Here is a 16,105-nt window from a genome sequence, read left to right on the forward strand (position 1 = left end):
CACAGAAACCCAGTGATTCCAGCCATGAAAGCCTTTGACAACACATAGATTATAATTGCTACTCAAAACAAATATATTTGAAACTCAGAAACATTAGTTTCAAATAAAATAATGAAAACAAAGCTTACAAAATAAGGAAATTAAAAACATTTTATAACAAGGATCTCTGATGAGTAACTCAGTAATCACTCTTGGAATATTAGCACATGTACATCAGTCCAAAATGTCAGAAGAAGAGACTACGGTCATAAACAAAGTGACACAGTACCAAATCCTGAACTAAATAAACCCAAATGTCAGTACTTGTTTGATGGTTTTGTAACTGATTTGACCTTATAAAATGTCAAATCTGTTAACCAATAGTCCCCTAAACTAAATAGGGAAACATGTTACTATCACCATGTAAATTGGGGTAGGAATCATACATACTTTGACATAATGATTTTGAATGGCATTTCACGTCACTGGCTGTGCTGACAGGAACTGCTGTGCTTTGCTGGTTTGTCCTATATGAGTCCCATCTCTGATGTAGATGACGGTTTCTGACTACATTGCCCTCGGAGCACTCAGCTGTGACCAATAATAGAGCCTTGCTTTGTTTTCATTTATAGTACATTGTCAGATTTTGATATTGTTATAGATCAAAATGTTTATATGCAAATTAGTTTTGGTAAGAAAAACAAATGAAAATGGGTAATATTTTTAGAATATTGTTAAAGCAATAACTGAGAAATCTTTTTATCTGCTTCAGGGACAAACTTTGGAAGAGTCTTTGTACTCTGTTCTGTCCTTAAAGCTTATCATTGCACTTGAGGGGCTTTCTCTCCACCACCAACATTTTCAGCAAAAATTGGCACATGCATTTGCCAGTGTGTATATATATCCCTTCAAGTCACCAGTACATGTATCGCAACCCCATGGATTTCATGGGTTTATTTTAGTAATACTTGGAGGTGGTTTTGCCAGTGTCTTCTTCTGAAATACAACCTATAATACCTGGTATGCATTGGTGTTCCTCATCCAAGTAAAAACTAGAGCTGAGCCTGCTTCGTTTCCAAGGTCAGGTGTGATGTGGTGCCTTTAGGACAGTGGTTCTCAACCTGTGGGACATGGCCCAGCAGTGGGCCGCAAAAATGAAAATCTGGTCTGCGAACCTCCTTCCCTTATTTATTTATTTTATTTTATTTCCACGGAGCTGACCATTGCATTGGATAGCTCACATCAGCTCTAGATGATTTAATATGGTTTTCTGTAGGCGAGCAGATAGCGACTACTGGATGGCATATGTTCTGTATCAGAAATTAGAAATGATGTGATCTATACAATGCAGTTTTCTGAATCAGCACCCCAAATAACCAAACCGAATATAAAGTTGACCAAAAACTGATTCGCAGACCTTTTGGTACTAATGTTGGAGAGTTGTCCCTGGTCAAAGTGGTCCCTGGTCAAAAAAAGGTTGGGAACCACTGCTTTAGGAGAGATGTAAGCTGTTTCTCAATTACCCATCACTACACTACTGGAAATATCTCCACGCAAACAGGATACAAGCATTACCATTTGAGGAGGCTGAAGGTGGAATTTGTTTTGTTGTCTAACCACAGATCAGCCAACACAATTCAGCTCTGAGGAAGCACATGATTTCCTATGTTGTTTCTCACTTCAGTGCTTGCCTTGAGGCACTTCTTTCCCTTATATGAGAATAAATGTTGCTTATAGAAAAACTTCTGCATGCTATTTGAGCCAAATAATGCTTCCTAACAGAGCGATCTGAACACTGTCGATAAAAAGGCAATGTGCAGGTATTCCATCTTTCTCCCTTACATGTTAAAGAAAAAAATGGGAAAAGCAGTGGAAAAATACAGGATTACAAACCGTACACAACAAAGCCTGGAAAACTGCATGAAGGGTCTGGGAATATATCATTTAGAAGAAGCTAAAGTCCGGCCACAAAATTATGTGATTTCCCCTCCCAATTCCCCTTCAATGTAGTGGCTGGAGAGTGATATTTGAATATTCTGTGGATAGGCAGAAATACATTATACAAGCACATAAGTATATAGAAAAAAATGGAAATGGAAAACTCTGGTACCGAGGAAAAACTTTTTAAATAAAAGTTTTATAAAATACTTTGGGATTGATCCAAATCATTATAGATTTTATTACTTCGGTTTTGTCTTCATGTGAGCTACTATTTACATTTTACTCTATATTTCATAACTGCTAATTGAAAAAATAATTCAAACATAGTACAAAAATGGGTTGTCTTTAGATCACAATACTCCATTGTATTCCTGTAATTGTCTATATTCACCAGTTTTAAGATCAGTGCACTGTAATTGAGAACCTTTTAATATTTGTAATTATATATACTAGCAATCTGTATTCTTAACTTCTTTGTTCTTTTCTTATAGATCCTTTGAAGATGACTATGAATCAGATGAACTGTTATCTCTCCCTGAAATTGGAGAAAAGTCAGACAAATTAGTTATTTCAGATCTTTCACCATAAAAATATTGGAGATGGGTCGTTAAGGTCTGTCAGTATTAAATGGAAGAGTCTTCACTTCTTGTTTTTCAAATAAGTGATTTTCTTATTGAAGATGCAACCAGTCACTGAAATATAGATTCTTTAAAAAATATCTTCTGCAGTATGGTAATTTCTAAAAAAATAAGTTTTTAGACAATATGTTAGTGCAGGCATTTGTAGAAACTGTGTATGTCATAGGAGTTCTTGCCTAGCACACCTAGAAGGTACCACATTTGTGAAAAGAACAAGAAGGGATAATACCCCCGCACACACGGACATACAAAATGCTGAAAAAAGAATCCATGTTTGCAGGTATTGTAATATTTGTTCAATACATTATTTGCCTTCATCTTGGAATTATTTCCCCTCCTATTTATATTTAGAAACTATACTTCACCATGATTATGTGCTATACATAATTGTGGAGTCACTCTCATAACATTCTGATCCATTCGAAAACCACAGTCGTTTTTTTCCAAGAAAAGGTTTCCAGATTACTTGGGCACTCTGTAATTTAACTATCATAGAGTTAGAACCATTTGCATGATTAGCGATTAATATGGGCTTCCCAATAGCTCATTTAAAGCAATGATCAATTACAGGATTGTAAATAAAATTATTGTAATAAAATAAAGAAAAATTATTTAATATTCATTGCTGTTTTTCCACATGAGAAAATTCCCTCCTAAGGAGGACTTTTCCATACTAAATATGTGAGTCCCAGGTAGCTATATAAGGAATGCTATTTGTGTCCAATTCTGGAACAGGGAAATGTGTGACATGGTAGGACTGTATGTTAAATGTACATTATCTAGATCCCTGCTTAAACTGTGGGTCCCAACCACAAATTGGGACCCACAGTTTAGCTCAATGTTGAGTGTCTTGAAAAAATTGGCAACAGTAAAAATTGTATATGTTGTTGAAGGCTTTCATAGTCAGAATCACTGGGTTGCTGTGAGTTTTCTGGGCTATATGACCATGTTCCAGAAGCATTATCTCCTGACATTTCGCCCACATCTATGACAGGCATTCTCAGCGGTTGTGAGGTCTGTTGGAAACTAGACAAGTGCAGTTTATATATTTGTGGAAAGTCCAGGTTGGGAGAAAGAACTCTTGTCTGTTTGAGGCACAAAGCAGCCAGGCTTTGCATCTGCAAGGCCATTAAATGCTAATCAAGGTGATTAATTACAACATTCACACTTGCCTCAAACAGACAAGAGTTCTTTCTCCCACCCTGGACTTTCCACAGATATATAAGCCCCAGTTGCCTAGTTTCCAACAGACCTCAAAACCTCTGAGGGTGCCTGCCAAAGGTGTGGGTGAAACATCAGGAAAGAATGCTTCTGGAACATGGCCATACAGCTCGGAAAACTCACAACAACCCAGTAAAAGTTTTCTGAACATCACCTAGTGGCTGTTTTAGACATTTACACAAATCTCTTGTGCAGTATTTACAGTGGACTATGCAGAAGATGCCCCAAACGTAAAAACCAGCCTATTTAGCAAGCCTGGCAAATGCTGATTTGTTATCAGGAAATGTTTGGATGTTATACCTATTTTGTATTCCTATATTCTTGGGGTCACATAAAAACTTCTCGGGTCAAAAGGAGTCAAACAAGTGGAAAAGTTTAAGAAGCCCTGATCTAGTTGAAGGAATATAATCCAAAATATTGAGAGACAGCACAGTATTTCCTTGTTTGTTTACTTTTAGTTTTTCATCTTTCTGCACTTCCTGATAAGATTTATTCTGATGTGGGGATCAGGAATATTTAGCTTTAGCCACTCATGTGGTAAAACTGGAGTGATAGACAAAAATGGGTTATCGGATGTTGCTTCCATGATCTCTCACATTTGACTATGCTGACTATGGATGATGGAACATGTAGTCCAACATTATCTGAAGGTCAAATATCCACTCTCAAGTTCTACCAATTGAGGGACGTGGGTTATTGTTCCAAAAATCTAAATAATCTCATAGAAGTATAGAAACCAAAAATCTTTATACATATTTAGAAGACTACATTTAAATTCTTCCCCATGTACCTTTTCCAGTATCTCTTCTGGTGCCTGCTTTTTAAAAGGAAAAGCAAAGTTAAATGAGACTGCTTCTATACGGATTGAGGAAAATATGGCAACGTCTTAATATGTCTATTCAAATGACATAGGGGAAGGGAGAGATGTTACGTACTTCAAATAGTGCTCACCAGATCATCATGCACAGGGGTACTCCATGTGATCCATGTAGTCTTATTCCACATTTTTCTGATGAGGAAATAGTGCACTAGGAAAATATAGTATCTCAGCAATGGACAAGTAGTACTGAGAAAAGTTGTGAAGGTTCTCAGTATTAATTAATCAATCAATAAATTACATTTTTATTATTTTTAAAATGATGTGGAAAGGAGTTTATATGTTGTGTTGACGAATACTGCTCCTTGATTGACAGAGTTTACAAAAACACCCAGTGCCACACCACCAGTAAGCGTTTGTAAGCATACACCTTCCCTAAATAGTGTTATAAAACCTTGAAGTGCCGTGCCACAGGCAGCTTTTGTGTTGTTCTGAGGTCACTGTTGGCAAACTTCTCCCTACTTCATCCCAGGTCTTGAACCAGTATGTTGGCTCATAGCTTTTGGTGGCCAAGCAAAATAAGGGTTGTACTCTTGGATTCTTACATGTATAAATTGCTTCTAAAAATATCAGCAATATTTAAATGCCAAAAAGAAATCTGTTAAAATAATGTTAATACACTAAATAATAAATTCATTTCACTGTTACTAATGGATTTTTTTTTTCGTGTTAGGAGTGACTTGAGAAACTACAAGTCGCTTCTGGTGTAAGAAAATTGGCCGTCTGCACGAGCGTTGCCCAGGAGACGCCCAAATGTTTTGATGTTTTACCATCTTTGTGGGAGGCTTCTTTCATATCCCGACATGGGGAGCTGGAGCTGACAGAGGGAGCTCACCCACTCTCCCCAGATTCAAATCACCAACCTGTTGGTCAGCAGTTCTGCTGGCACAAGGGTTTAATCCACTGCACCACCAGGGGCTCACTAATTTTAATGGACCTTTCTGTAATTACAGTGAAATGCATAATAAAATACAAATCCAAGAGTGAATCTCAATCTCAGGTTTTAGCCGGAGTATGTAATACAGTATAACTATCAGAATAGGGTATCTCTGAGCATTTATCTTAACTTGACAGCAGGAAGTGTAGTTGTTTTTTTCAAAAATAATCCTTCACATACTTTGCCTGATCTGGAAGGATGATTGTGCCATCTCTTATCTTACAATAAATGGGCCATTCCATTAATATATATAACACAGGGGTCCTCAAACCTTTTATACTGAGGGCCAGTTCACGGTCCCTCAGACTGTTGGGGGGGGGGGGCTGGACTACCGTTTAAAAAAAACATGAACTAATTCCTATGCACACAGAACGTATATTATTTGTAGTCAAAAAAACCATGAAAGAACAATACAATATTAAAAATGAAGAACAATTTTAACCAACATAAACTTACCAGTATTTCAATGGGACATGTGGGCCTGGTTTTGGCTAATGAGAGAGTCGAGTTAATTAGGATTGTCATTGTGTGCCTTTAAGTCATTTCAGACTTAGGACAACCTTAAGTCTAAAGTTTAGGACTGGGCCCAGGTGAATGACCTTGGAAGGCGGCACAGGCCTTCGATTGAAGACCCCTGTTATCACACAATGAGACAGCAAATGCTTTGTCTACTATTGATTCCAGGTTCAATCTTCTAGGGTTGTCAAAGACATCCTTCTGGTACCCTGAAAAACTACAGTCTCACATTTTTTGAAAAAATTGAGCTGGCATACGACAGATTAGTATGCATAGGGACTTTTCTGAGTTACTGGATAACTTTAGCAAAGTCCTATATATCTGGAGCCCCCAGTGGCACAGCGGATTAAACTGCCAAGCTACTGATCTTGCTGACCGAAAGGTCCGCGGTTCGAATCCAGGGAGTGGAGTGAGCTCCCGCTGTTAGCCCCAGGTCCTGCCAACCTAGTAGTTCGAAAACATACAAATGTGAGTAGATCAGTAGGTATTGCTCTGGTGGGAAGGTAATGGTGCTTTGTGTAGTCATGCCGGCCACATGACCTTGGAGGTGTCTACGGACAACACCAGCTCTTCATCTTAGAAATGGAGATGAGCACCAACCCCCAGAGTCAAACATGACTAGACTTAATGTCAGGGGAAAACCTTTACCTTATATATCTGGAAATGCGGGAAAAACCTTTCTGGGCAGAGTGTATCCTTCAGACAAGAAGCAACACCTTCTAGTTCAGAAAATAAATACTATCCTTTTGCTGTGCCCATTGTAATATTAAATAATTCACATTTTTATGTGGGTGAAAGTGCTTTATAAATTACTCTTCCTTGAAACAGTACTACAACAAAACTAACCTGAAAGTAGAGGCAATTATAAATCAGTCTATAGCAGAAGACTTATACCCTTACAATGCAAAAACGACTTTCTTCGTATGGATTAGATACATTTTATATTTGTGATTTGGGAACTATAAAACTGTAGTAAACCCAGTCCTAAAGCTGACAGGGAACATTCCGTTCTCTGCTCATTTTCCTATTGAAGTTTTATCACAGAGCACTTGAACCAGTTTTACAGTTCAGTTCTAAGGTCTGATAAATATAATTAGTATCACTGAATCAATTAAATTATTAATTAATGCAGCAGTTGTTTTGTATATATGATAATGCAAATACTAAATAAGTGGGTTGAAAGAATATAACCAATCTTGGGGTTTTTTTTTAATGGGGATGATATTTAGGTGCCATATTTTTAATAACTCATGTTGATTTAAACTACTTGATCTCAGCTGGGGTCATTATCGCATGACCCACCTGTCTCATGTAGCAGTTTTATGTAATGAGCTGGGATTAAAATTTATAGTTCAGCTCTGGCTGGGCTCTGCTCTTATATAATTTCTTCCTGTTGCCAGGGAATAGCCAGGGAATTATAGTTTTGCAAAACCTTCCTCATCATGTAGTTTACACAAAGAACTGCATTTTCTGGACAGTCCAAAAACAGCATCACAAATAAACTGATTTTGATTAAAGCATTTCCCATCTTTGGAGTTGTTAGAGTCCTATCTATGCCATTCTTAACTCAAAGTGAGTTTTTACTACACAAATGCCACCTTTTTATGATTCAGAAGACTCCTTTAGCCAACATAAACACAAAGGTGTACTTAATGTAAATACGGATAGATAATGATTAACCAAGTCGCCATACCATATTTGCCATCAAATAAATTGCAGGCCATAATGATCATCATTTCCCTTGAAGCCAGTTGTGCAGATATGCACATAATTTTAGTGGATAACTGTGTATACGGCAATACAATAGTTACCAATTATTTTAGCACTGCTTTTCTTTAGAAGTACTGTATTGGGAGATATTTATAGGATTCCTCATATTCAAAAATACCGAAAACAACGCCGGTTTCCTTGCCTTGTAAAAATTGCTCTTTGGGGAGTATTTTAGCCAGAATGGAGCACAACCAAGCGCTAGACTCCCTACCCTTTTACTCTAAGTTCTGCAACATACCTGCTATGCAATACTAATACAGCTTGTTGAACTTGTGTGTGAGTGTGCATGTACACAAACCGCCATGTTTAATTTGGGGTGAGTGCTAAAGAGGTTTTTAAGCAAAATTTTTGAAAGTTTAATGTTATTTTCTCTTGATACTGTATATCATAACACCTACCTCATATGAAAGGGGTTAAGATAATTCAGTTTGCTCTGTTGTAGAAATTCCTTTCAATAAAGATGTCAAGCAATACTTGACTGGTGATGAACGTCCTTTGATGTCTATTGAGGCAAAATCTTTCTTCCGCTCACTGTAGTGGGGTGAAAGAGAGACACGGTTGGTATGTGAAAAGTATAATGCTATTGCACTGTGTTTTTGCCATGTGTTTGCTTTTTCAAAGTTGTAGTCATCTGATTTGTAACTGATTATTTTATGCTTTCTTTGGGCTGCCACAAAGAGGCAGCATTGTGCAAAAGACACACAGCTGAGACATATTCCAATTATTATCAGATTTATTGATAGAGTGGGTTTTGGTGAGTTTTTTCGGTAGAATCTCACATCACTGACTTGATCAAACAACAGCGATTCCAAGAGAATCTCAACAGCATCTTGTGCTTAGCTTTATATATATAGCTTTAGAAGACCAAAACGACTGAATATCTACAAAGCAGAAATAAGCAATTTTACAAATACCTTGAAAATTCACAGTATGTTAAGTCTATGCAAAAAAAAAAACCAACAAAACAAAAGCACAGTCACTATAAAAGTTAAACAGTTGGGAGTAACTCTTATAATTAATGTTTATTCATGTATCTTAATGTGCTTTGTTACTATGTGTTATGGTTTGCCAAAACTTGGAGATGTACAAAAAAATTGAGAAATGTGGTTAAAGCAATTGTTCAAACATTGCTTGTCCTGGGCATGGGTTTGCCTTAGCTATTTTACTTTGTATTTTCCTTTTTGCAATTAAAAGTATTTTTAAAAATTAGTGGTCCTCATCAATTATCCCCCTTCCTCATTAAGCATGAATTAATATGTTATATATGAGAGACGTGAGAGAAGCCTCCCACAAGTATGGTAAAAACATCAAAACATCTGGGCGTCCCCTGGGCAATGTCCTTGCAAACAGCCAATTCTCTCACACCAGAAGCAACTTATGGTTTCTCAAGTCGCTCCTGACACGAAATATATATATGTTGTAAATAATTAAAAAAACCTCTTAAACTTTGTGTATTGTTGCCACTTTAGAACAGCAGCTGTGAAAAACAGCATGTAAGCAGTCAAATTTGAAATGCTCTTTCATCCTGCTGCTAACCTTTTCTTTGGAAAATCCAATTGATATACAATAGGAAGAGTTTCTCCACAATTCTTGTTTGATTCTCACTTTTTAAAAAAGCTATTAAAATTAGTCCTGTACTTCTAAACACTTGCCAGAGAAAACTCATTAAACATAATTGGTTTGATACAAATTTCATACTTACACTTAACCCATTGAAGCAAATTAGCTGTGATAAAAGTCCCATTGATTTCTAAGTTATATTCTTAAGCCTCATTGTAGCCTATTAGATAGCTGTGATAAAAGTCCTGTGGTTTATAAGAAATGAGTATATTCGTGCAGCCTAACAGTATGAATTTCCAACAGAGAGAGAAATTAATTAAAACAGCATTAGAAGCTCTGTGCATGACAAAATGTTATAATTGTTCTATAACTAGTACTGCTGTCACCATCCCAGAAATGTATGTTGACGTTTTACATGTGTTCTGTCTTGCTACTAATCCCCATAACAACTCCAACAAAGTAGATGGGGACCAAGCAGGGATTTGAACCCGAAGGTCACTCTTCCAAGTACTGCACATCACTTCAAACATACTCTTCTCAAAAGAAGTGACTATTAAAAATAGTACCAAGTCTAAAATATAGCATTGGTTTGAGTGGTTAATGCTGTCTTATTTCAATAGGCTGTACCCAAATGTTTCTTCGCTCTTCTTAAATGGCAATTTTCTTTTAAAAACTCGATGCTTCTAACCCCTTTGTAGCCAACTAGCCATGCTTTGTGTGTGTGTGTGTGTGTGTGTGTGTGTGTGTGTTTATGAGGGAATATGCAAGTCCAAGGCCCACCCAGATTCTATTGCATAGCACTAAACTACTTTTAACGTTCTGTGTGAAATGGACCATAATGTATCTTGGCACTGTTGGGCCTTCACATGGCTTGAGGCCACAATAAAAATCCAGTGGCATTGCTTAATAGTGATTGTTCCTAGCCCCATCCCAAAAAATGTTACTGAACAACTGTAACTACATCACTGATGGCCTAAATGGGGAATTCCTTATTTTTAGACTGCTGTTTATATAGTACTATTTGATGGGATTATTCATTAGCCTGACATCATCCAGCTCTATTTTTATTTCCATCAAATCAAAAAGAAACTATTGTTTTCCTGAATCAGTGTTATGAAATTGTTGAGATGAACAAGTGTGAACAGTCTAACACAATTTCTAGACAAACCCGAGATGGACTTGGTGTATACTTTTCACACTCTTAAGAGGAAAAAGATTTGTAGAGTGTGGTAGCTTCTGAATTTCATATCTGATACTAGGATTTGCTTGGCTTTGCAACCAATCAGGAGATGTACAAGCAAGACTCCACAGGTTCACACATTATCAAGTACTGGCATAACCTCAATTAACTGCTGTGTGAAGAAACCAGATTTAAAGTGGATCCATGCTCTGGTGTGATGAAATAGAAAGATTGGCAGAAATCGGCTCCACTCTTCTCCCTGTCCGTAGAAAAAAATGGTAGGAGTTTCAGGGGAACAAACCCATGGAAAGTGGTTTTCAAAAAGGATACCTGTTTTAAAAAGTGTGTTGGTATCCTTGAAATGGATAAGGTGGCGATCCTGTGTGATGGGGTGAGTAAATTCTCCATCTTCTTTAAAGATGGAACCCAATGAAACTCTAGGGAAAAAATGAGTCTTGGAATGGAAGAAATACAGTATTTGTATTCAGTAACCACAGTTTTGGTGTCGGTCCCTGGCTCATTTGGAAAAAAATGCTCCCTCTCATCAGCTGCTTCAGAAGCTCTCAACTAGACATGGGCAGCTGCAAGTCGCCTGCATCTAAGGACGAAACAGCAATGTCAGTTATGGTGACAGAGGTAGAGATAGATGTTTTGGAGGATTAGATCCCTTCATGGCCTCCATTATAGGAAAGCTAATCATTATTAGAAATGTTACATAAATATGTTTTGATCAGATATGTATTGTTTTTTTCTGATTCTGCCTCCTGCAGAATTCTGGGATTTGTAGTTTAGGTGAGGCCCAGGACCTGTTTGGCTGAGCTGTTTAAAGCCCCCTCCCTTAAGTGAATTTAAGGTGGATCCAAGCTCTAGTGTGATGAGGTCCAATCCTCCTGTTTCTACACGCTGCGGAGATGACGTCCCATGAGCAACTACCAGAAGCAGTCTTGTGCCATTCGATGGGCTCTGTGGAAATCTGTACTTGAAGTGTGTAGGAACGGGGGGAAATTTCCATATGATGAGATCCTTAAAATCGCAGACTCATCTTAGGGGGGTTTTGTTGGTGGTGACTGCACTTAAATTGGAGTACTGGTACTGGCACTTCAACTAGAATGGATCTAGCTCGTGTCATAAGGATACATCTCAGACTTGGCCATGCTCTTTGGTAATAAGAAGACAAACACATTGCCCCAGATGTATTTTATTCATCTCTAGGATGGAACTCTTGATCAGCTTTTCTTCTTGAAAAAAAGTTTTTCACTACCTTCACCATACTTACAATAAAAAGAGTGGCTGTCAATAAAGAGAACACTGATTGCTCTCTTCAAGCCATATGCTATCAAAAATTGACTTATATGCCATCTGAGAATGGTTCCTGTGCAGCATCTGCGATGAAAAGCTGTGTTTCTCTGCCCCGATTATCTTGTTTTCAAGGACCTCAGCAATGGGATCTCACTGTTGCATAGTTTTTGGTTGGTGAATACTTAAATGAAAGAAAACAACATTATTCAATGAAGGTAACAGGAAACCTGTGATTAGTTGATTTGATTTTGGTCGATCTTGATATTGTCTGGGACAAACTATCAACAGTACAGATAAGATAAATGAATCTTTTGGCACCAATCTAATAGCTCCAGCCTGATCAAATCCTTCACAGTATGTGATACACTGGACTATGGCATGTAAAAATCAGAATAGAGTAAGGGAGAGAGAAGCCAAGAGGGGTCGTTGTTTTTCCATTGCTCCCCAATCCTAGCTGTTCAATTTATTCCTAGCTATTCCTCTGTTGCGTTCTGCTGCCTAGCAACACAGCCACATGATCATTTTCTCTAATTCTATTTATTTGTGCATCTTAAACTTTCCAATTTAACCAGTTATGTCAAAGGAAAAGCCCATCTTAAAATTAATAAACCAGCTCACAAATGGGATTCTGAAATATTTAATATTTAATTAACAATTTATTTGCAAACTATAGGTTTCTAGTCTGTATCTAATAGCTCAACTTCACTTCACTGGGATAACTTAGCCCATGGTATTTAACCTCCATTTTTCATTTTGTTTGCAGTAAAATTTTGGTTTTATGGGTAATTCAACTCTGATTTTCGTTTGTGAGCTTACAATTGAGGTTATCTTACTGTATGAGCTTACAATTGAGGTTCCAAAAATCCAGACTTTCTGCTATATCTATGCAGTTTCTTTGCTATTCTACTGTATATTTCTTATAGCTGTGATGCCTCATGGGCCTTGTAGTCCTGCTCCTAGTGCCATCGTGACAGATGAAGACGAAAACATGGGGTTTTCACCGGTTCAACAAGAGCCGGAATCTTTCCAGCTGCCGGATGTTTTCGCCCAAGAACCCAGTAAAACAGACCTTGGGCATTCCTCACCCCCGTTCCCTAGGAGACAGTCCTATTCTGCAGACAGGGGAGTGAGAGAACAGACTCGCAGGAGCTTATGGATTGCAGCTAAACAACAGGCTGATTAGCCATGCTTCCCTTGGGAAATTCTAAGGAGTTTCACATCTGGACAAAGTTGGGTTTCGTTTCCCGTTCTCTAGGGAAAGAGGTCGTTGGCGGGAAAACGAGACCCCAATATAGGTGCCTGGCACGTTAGAATTGTTGCGGAGTCAACAGAGCAGCTCCAGAAGCAACTTCGTGTTTCCAGCCTTGTGTGGACTTCGCAAAGTCCGCAACCCCAGTTCCTTGCTTTCCGGATCAAGTATTCAAGATTTGTCTAGCCTTGTTTTTAGCCATGGACCTTGTTCTTAGAATCTCTGTTTCGCCTTGTTCCTAGTCACGGACCTTGTTTAATGATTCAAGTTTGTTTCCAGCCTTGTTCTCAAGCTACCTTGGACTTCAAAGACTCTGGGCATTTTCCCCACACTATTGCTTGGCAATAGTGTGTGTTTCGGTTACTGGATTTAAAACTTTGAACTCTAATATCATTTATTGGACAATACATTTTTGGACTTTATTTGACCTCATTTGATAGGTCAGCTTCTGAACTATATTCTTCACTTGTTTTTATTACTTTTATATATTTACTTAATAAAGATATTAGATAGATATTGGCCTCTGCGTTGGTTCTTGGTGCTCCGTTGCCTCGGGCGTGACAATAGCTCACACAGTGATGCAGAACATTTTCTTCACATCCCACCTACATCTGAATAGTTATGGGGAGCATTTGCATTTAGGTTAATAAAACATGTGGCTCCAAAATAGTCATTTCAACCTCCTCAAAACTGGCTTCTCTTGGCTTTTCTTCCTCCTTTTTCCCATTTGGCTTTTCAGCCTTCCCCTTCTTTGGAGGATCGAGCATTTTGAGGGGTCTGATTAAAAAATTACAACTTGGAGCTGAACGATCTAGCTAATTCAATTCACACTCTCTCCATCTCTAAAATAAATAGCTTTCTTTAGAAAAAAAACCCCATAAAATTGGAACATCTGTTTCTTTAAATAAATGTTCTGATCACGAATAAGTAATTTTCTGGATTAAATAAGCAAATCATGTGTTTCTGCATTGACATTTTCAGGCAGAATAATCACAAAATTGGAAAAGACCACATGGGCCATCCAGTCCAACCCCCTGCCAGGCAGGATATACAATCATAACACTCCTGACAGATGGCTAGCAGCACTCCAGAGAAAGCAACTCCGCCAAACTCTTAGGCAACGTATTACACAGTTGAACAGCTCTTACTGTCAGGGATTTTTTTCCTGTAGTTTGAAATCATTGCTCTATGGAGCAGCAGAAAACAAGCCTGCTCCCTTTTCAATATTACAACTTTTCAAATATTCCAACAATGGTTATCAAGTCATCTCTTAAATTTCTCCAGGCTAAACATACCCAACTCTTTAAGCTGCACCTCATAGAGCTTGGCTTCCAGATCTTTTCCTATTTTGGTCACCCTTCTCTGAAAACATTCAAGCATTTTCCCCGCCTTCCTGAATTCAAATGCTCTGCAACATAAGCAAGTAATCTATTATTATACTTTACTTTGATGCTATCACCATGCTTGACCAAAACGGCAAAAAGATTTTAGGAACAGACAACAAAAGTGGTTACTTTATCAAAAGTGTTTGATATAGGCTGACCTGAATAGGAGGCAGCAATTCCAAAGACAAATAGAGAGATTAGGCTAAAACAGGTTATCTAGTTCATAAGGATAGACGAAATTATAGCAGAACAAGACATTTTACCATTTAGTAGGCAAAAAACCAGGACTTTCTGTGTGTGAAATGTTGAAACATTCCTATCCTAGAATCCTGTACTAGGAGAAATGTGATATACGGTATTAAATGAACAAATAAATTAAGCAAAGTCTCATCATTGGCCCTTTCTCCACTCTGACTTTTCTTAGAACATCAAAAATGTAGTTCAGACAAGTTTAAACAGCATGCAAAGGGGAAAATAGAAACAAGGGTTTATTTTTAAAGTGTGAAACCAATAACATCTTAACAGCTGTTTATGTAATTAGAGGGAATCAGTATATTGTAGTTTCTGCAACTTCAAATGATATTGTTTGCTATTACTATATGCAGAATGTCAGGACAACAAACAACCATAATTTCAGTTGTACTGCATTAGAGCCATAAAAACTAGAGGTCAGGTATCTAAAAGTAACAGAGAAACTGTGGACAATACTTTTGGTTTGCAATCTAGTAAAAAAAAAAATCTCATAATTAAAGCTGCAACTCTGTAGCCATTTATTAGGGGCATAACTTTCTGCTTTCTTATAAAAATCAAGAAGGATGGGTTGAATACAGTTCAACATAAAATATCAGGTTGAGCGTACAGTGGAAAAATTTAAACCAACAGATTTCAGGTGACAAAATGATACATCATGTGTTCTGTCATCAGAAAAGCACGTTTTATCAATTTTTCTGATGAAGATGACAAGAAATGTAAGGTTGATATGTTTGGTTTGAGTCCCTGAGCTAGGTCTGCTTAGTGGAAAGTAATTAGATGAGAAATTAATGCCCTGTGACCACAAGCCAAATTAATAGAACACATCTCTTTTTTAAAAAACACTGTGACACTACCTTTCCATTGGTGATGGGATTGTGTGCTCCTTTGAGACAAGAATCTATGTTCATAGAATCATAGAATCATAGAATCATAGAATAGTAGAGTTGGAAGAGACCTCAAGGGCCATCTAGTCCAACCCCCCGCTAAGAAGCAGGAAATCGCATTCAAAGCACCCCCGACAGATGGCCATCCAGCCTCTGCTTAAAAGCTTCCAAAGAAGGAGCCTCCACCACATTCCGGGGGAGAGAGTTCCACTGCCGAACAGCCCTCACAGTGAGGAAGTTCTTCCTGATGTTCAGGTGGAATCTCCTTTCCTGTAGTTTGAAGCCATTGTTCCATGTCCTAGTCTGCAGGGCAGCAGAAAATAAGCTTGCTCCCTCCTCCCTATGACTTCCCCTCACATATTTGTACATGGCTATCATGTCTCCTCTTAGCCTTCTCTTCTGCAGGCTAAACATGTT

General features: G+C 37.9%; 1 protein-coding gene and 1 long non-coding RNA gene across 3 annotated transcripts in view; one reads left to right on the top strand and one right to left on the bottom strand.

Annotated features, from left to right (window-relative positions):
• The window catches only part of ppp2r3a (protein phosphatase 2 regulatory subunit B''alpha), a 53,147-nt gene extending 44,059 nt beyond the window's left edge, over positions 1-9,088 (top strand). For both annotated transcript variants that reach the window (XM_003218378.4, XM_008106422.3), the window contains one exon: positions 2,412-9,088. In XM_003218378.4, coding sequence (XP_003218426.2) covers positions 2,412-2,508 — 97 coding nt within the window. In that variant the 3' untranslated portion in view covers positions 2,509-9,088. The remainder of the gene's footprint in view (positions 1-2,411) is intronic.
• Positions 9,089-10,332: 1,244 nt separating this feature from the next.
• On the bottom strand, positions 10,333-15,709 carry LOC107982607 (uncharacterized). Its single transcript, XR_010004687.1, has 2 exons — positions 15,659-15,709; positions 10,333-14,575 (listed from the first exon to the last, which is right to left on the bottom strand). It is a non-coding gene; the product is annotated as an uncharacterized LOC107982607 (long non-coding RNA).
• Between the last annotated feature and the right edge of the window lie 396 nt (positions 15,710-16,105).

The sequence above is a fragment of the Anolis carolinensis genome, chromosome 3, assembly GCF_035594765.1.
Source record: "Anolis carolinensis isolate JA03-04 chromosome 3, rAnoCar3.1.pri, whole genome shotgun sequence".
Classification (NCBI taxonomy): Eukaryota; Metazoa; Chordata; class Lepidosauria; order Squamata; family Dactyloidae; genus Anolis; species Anolis carolinensis.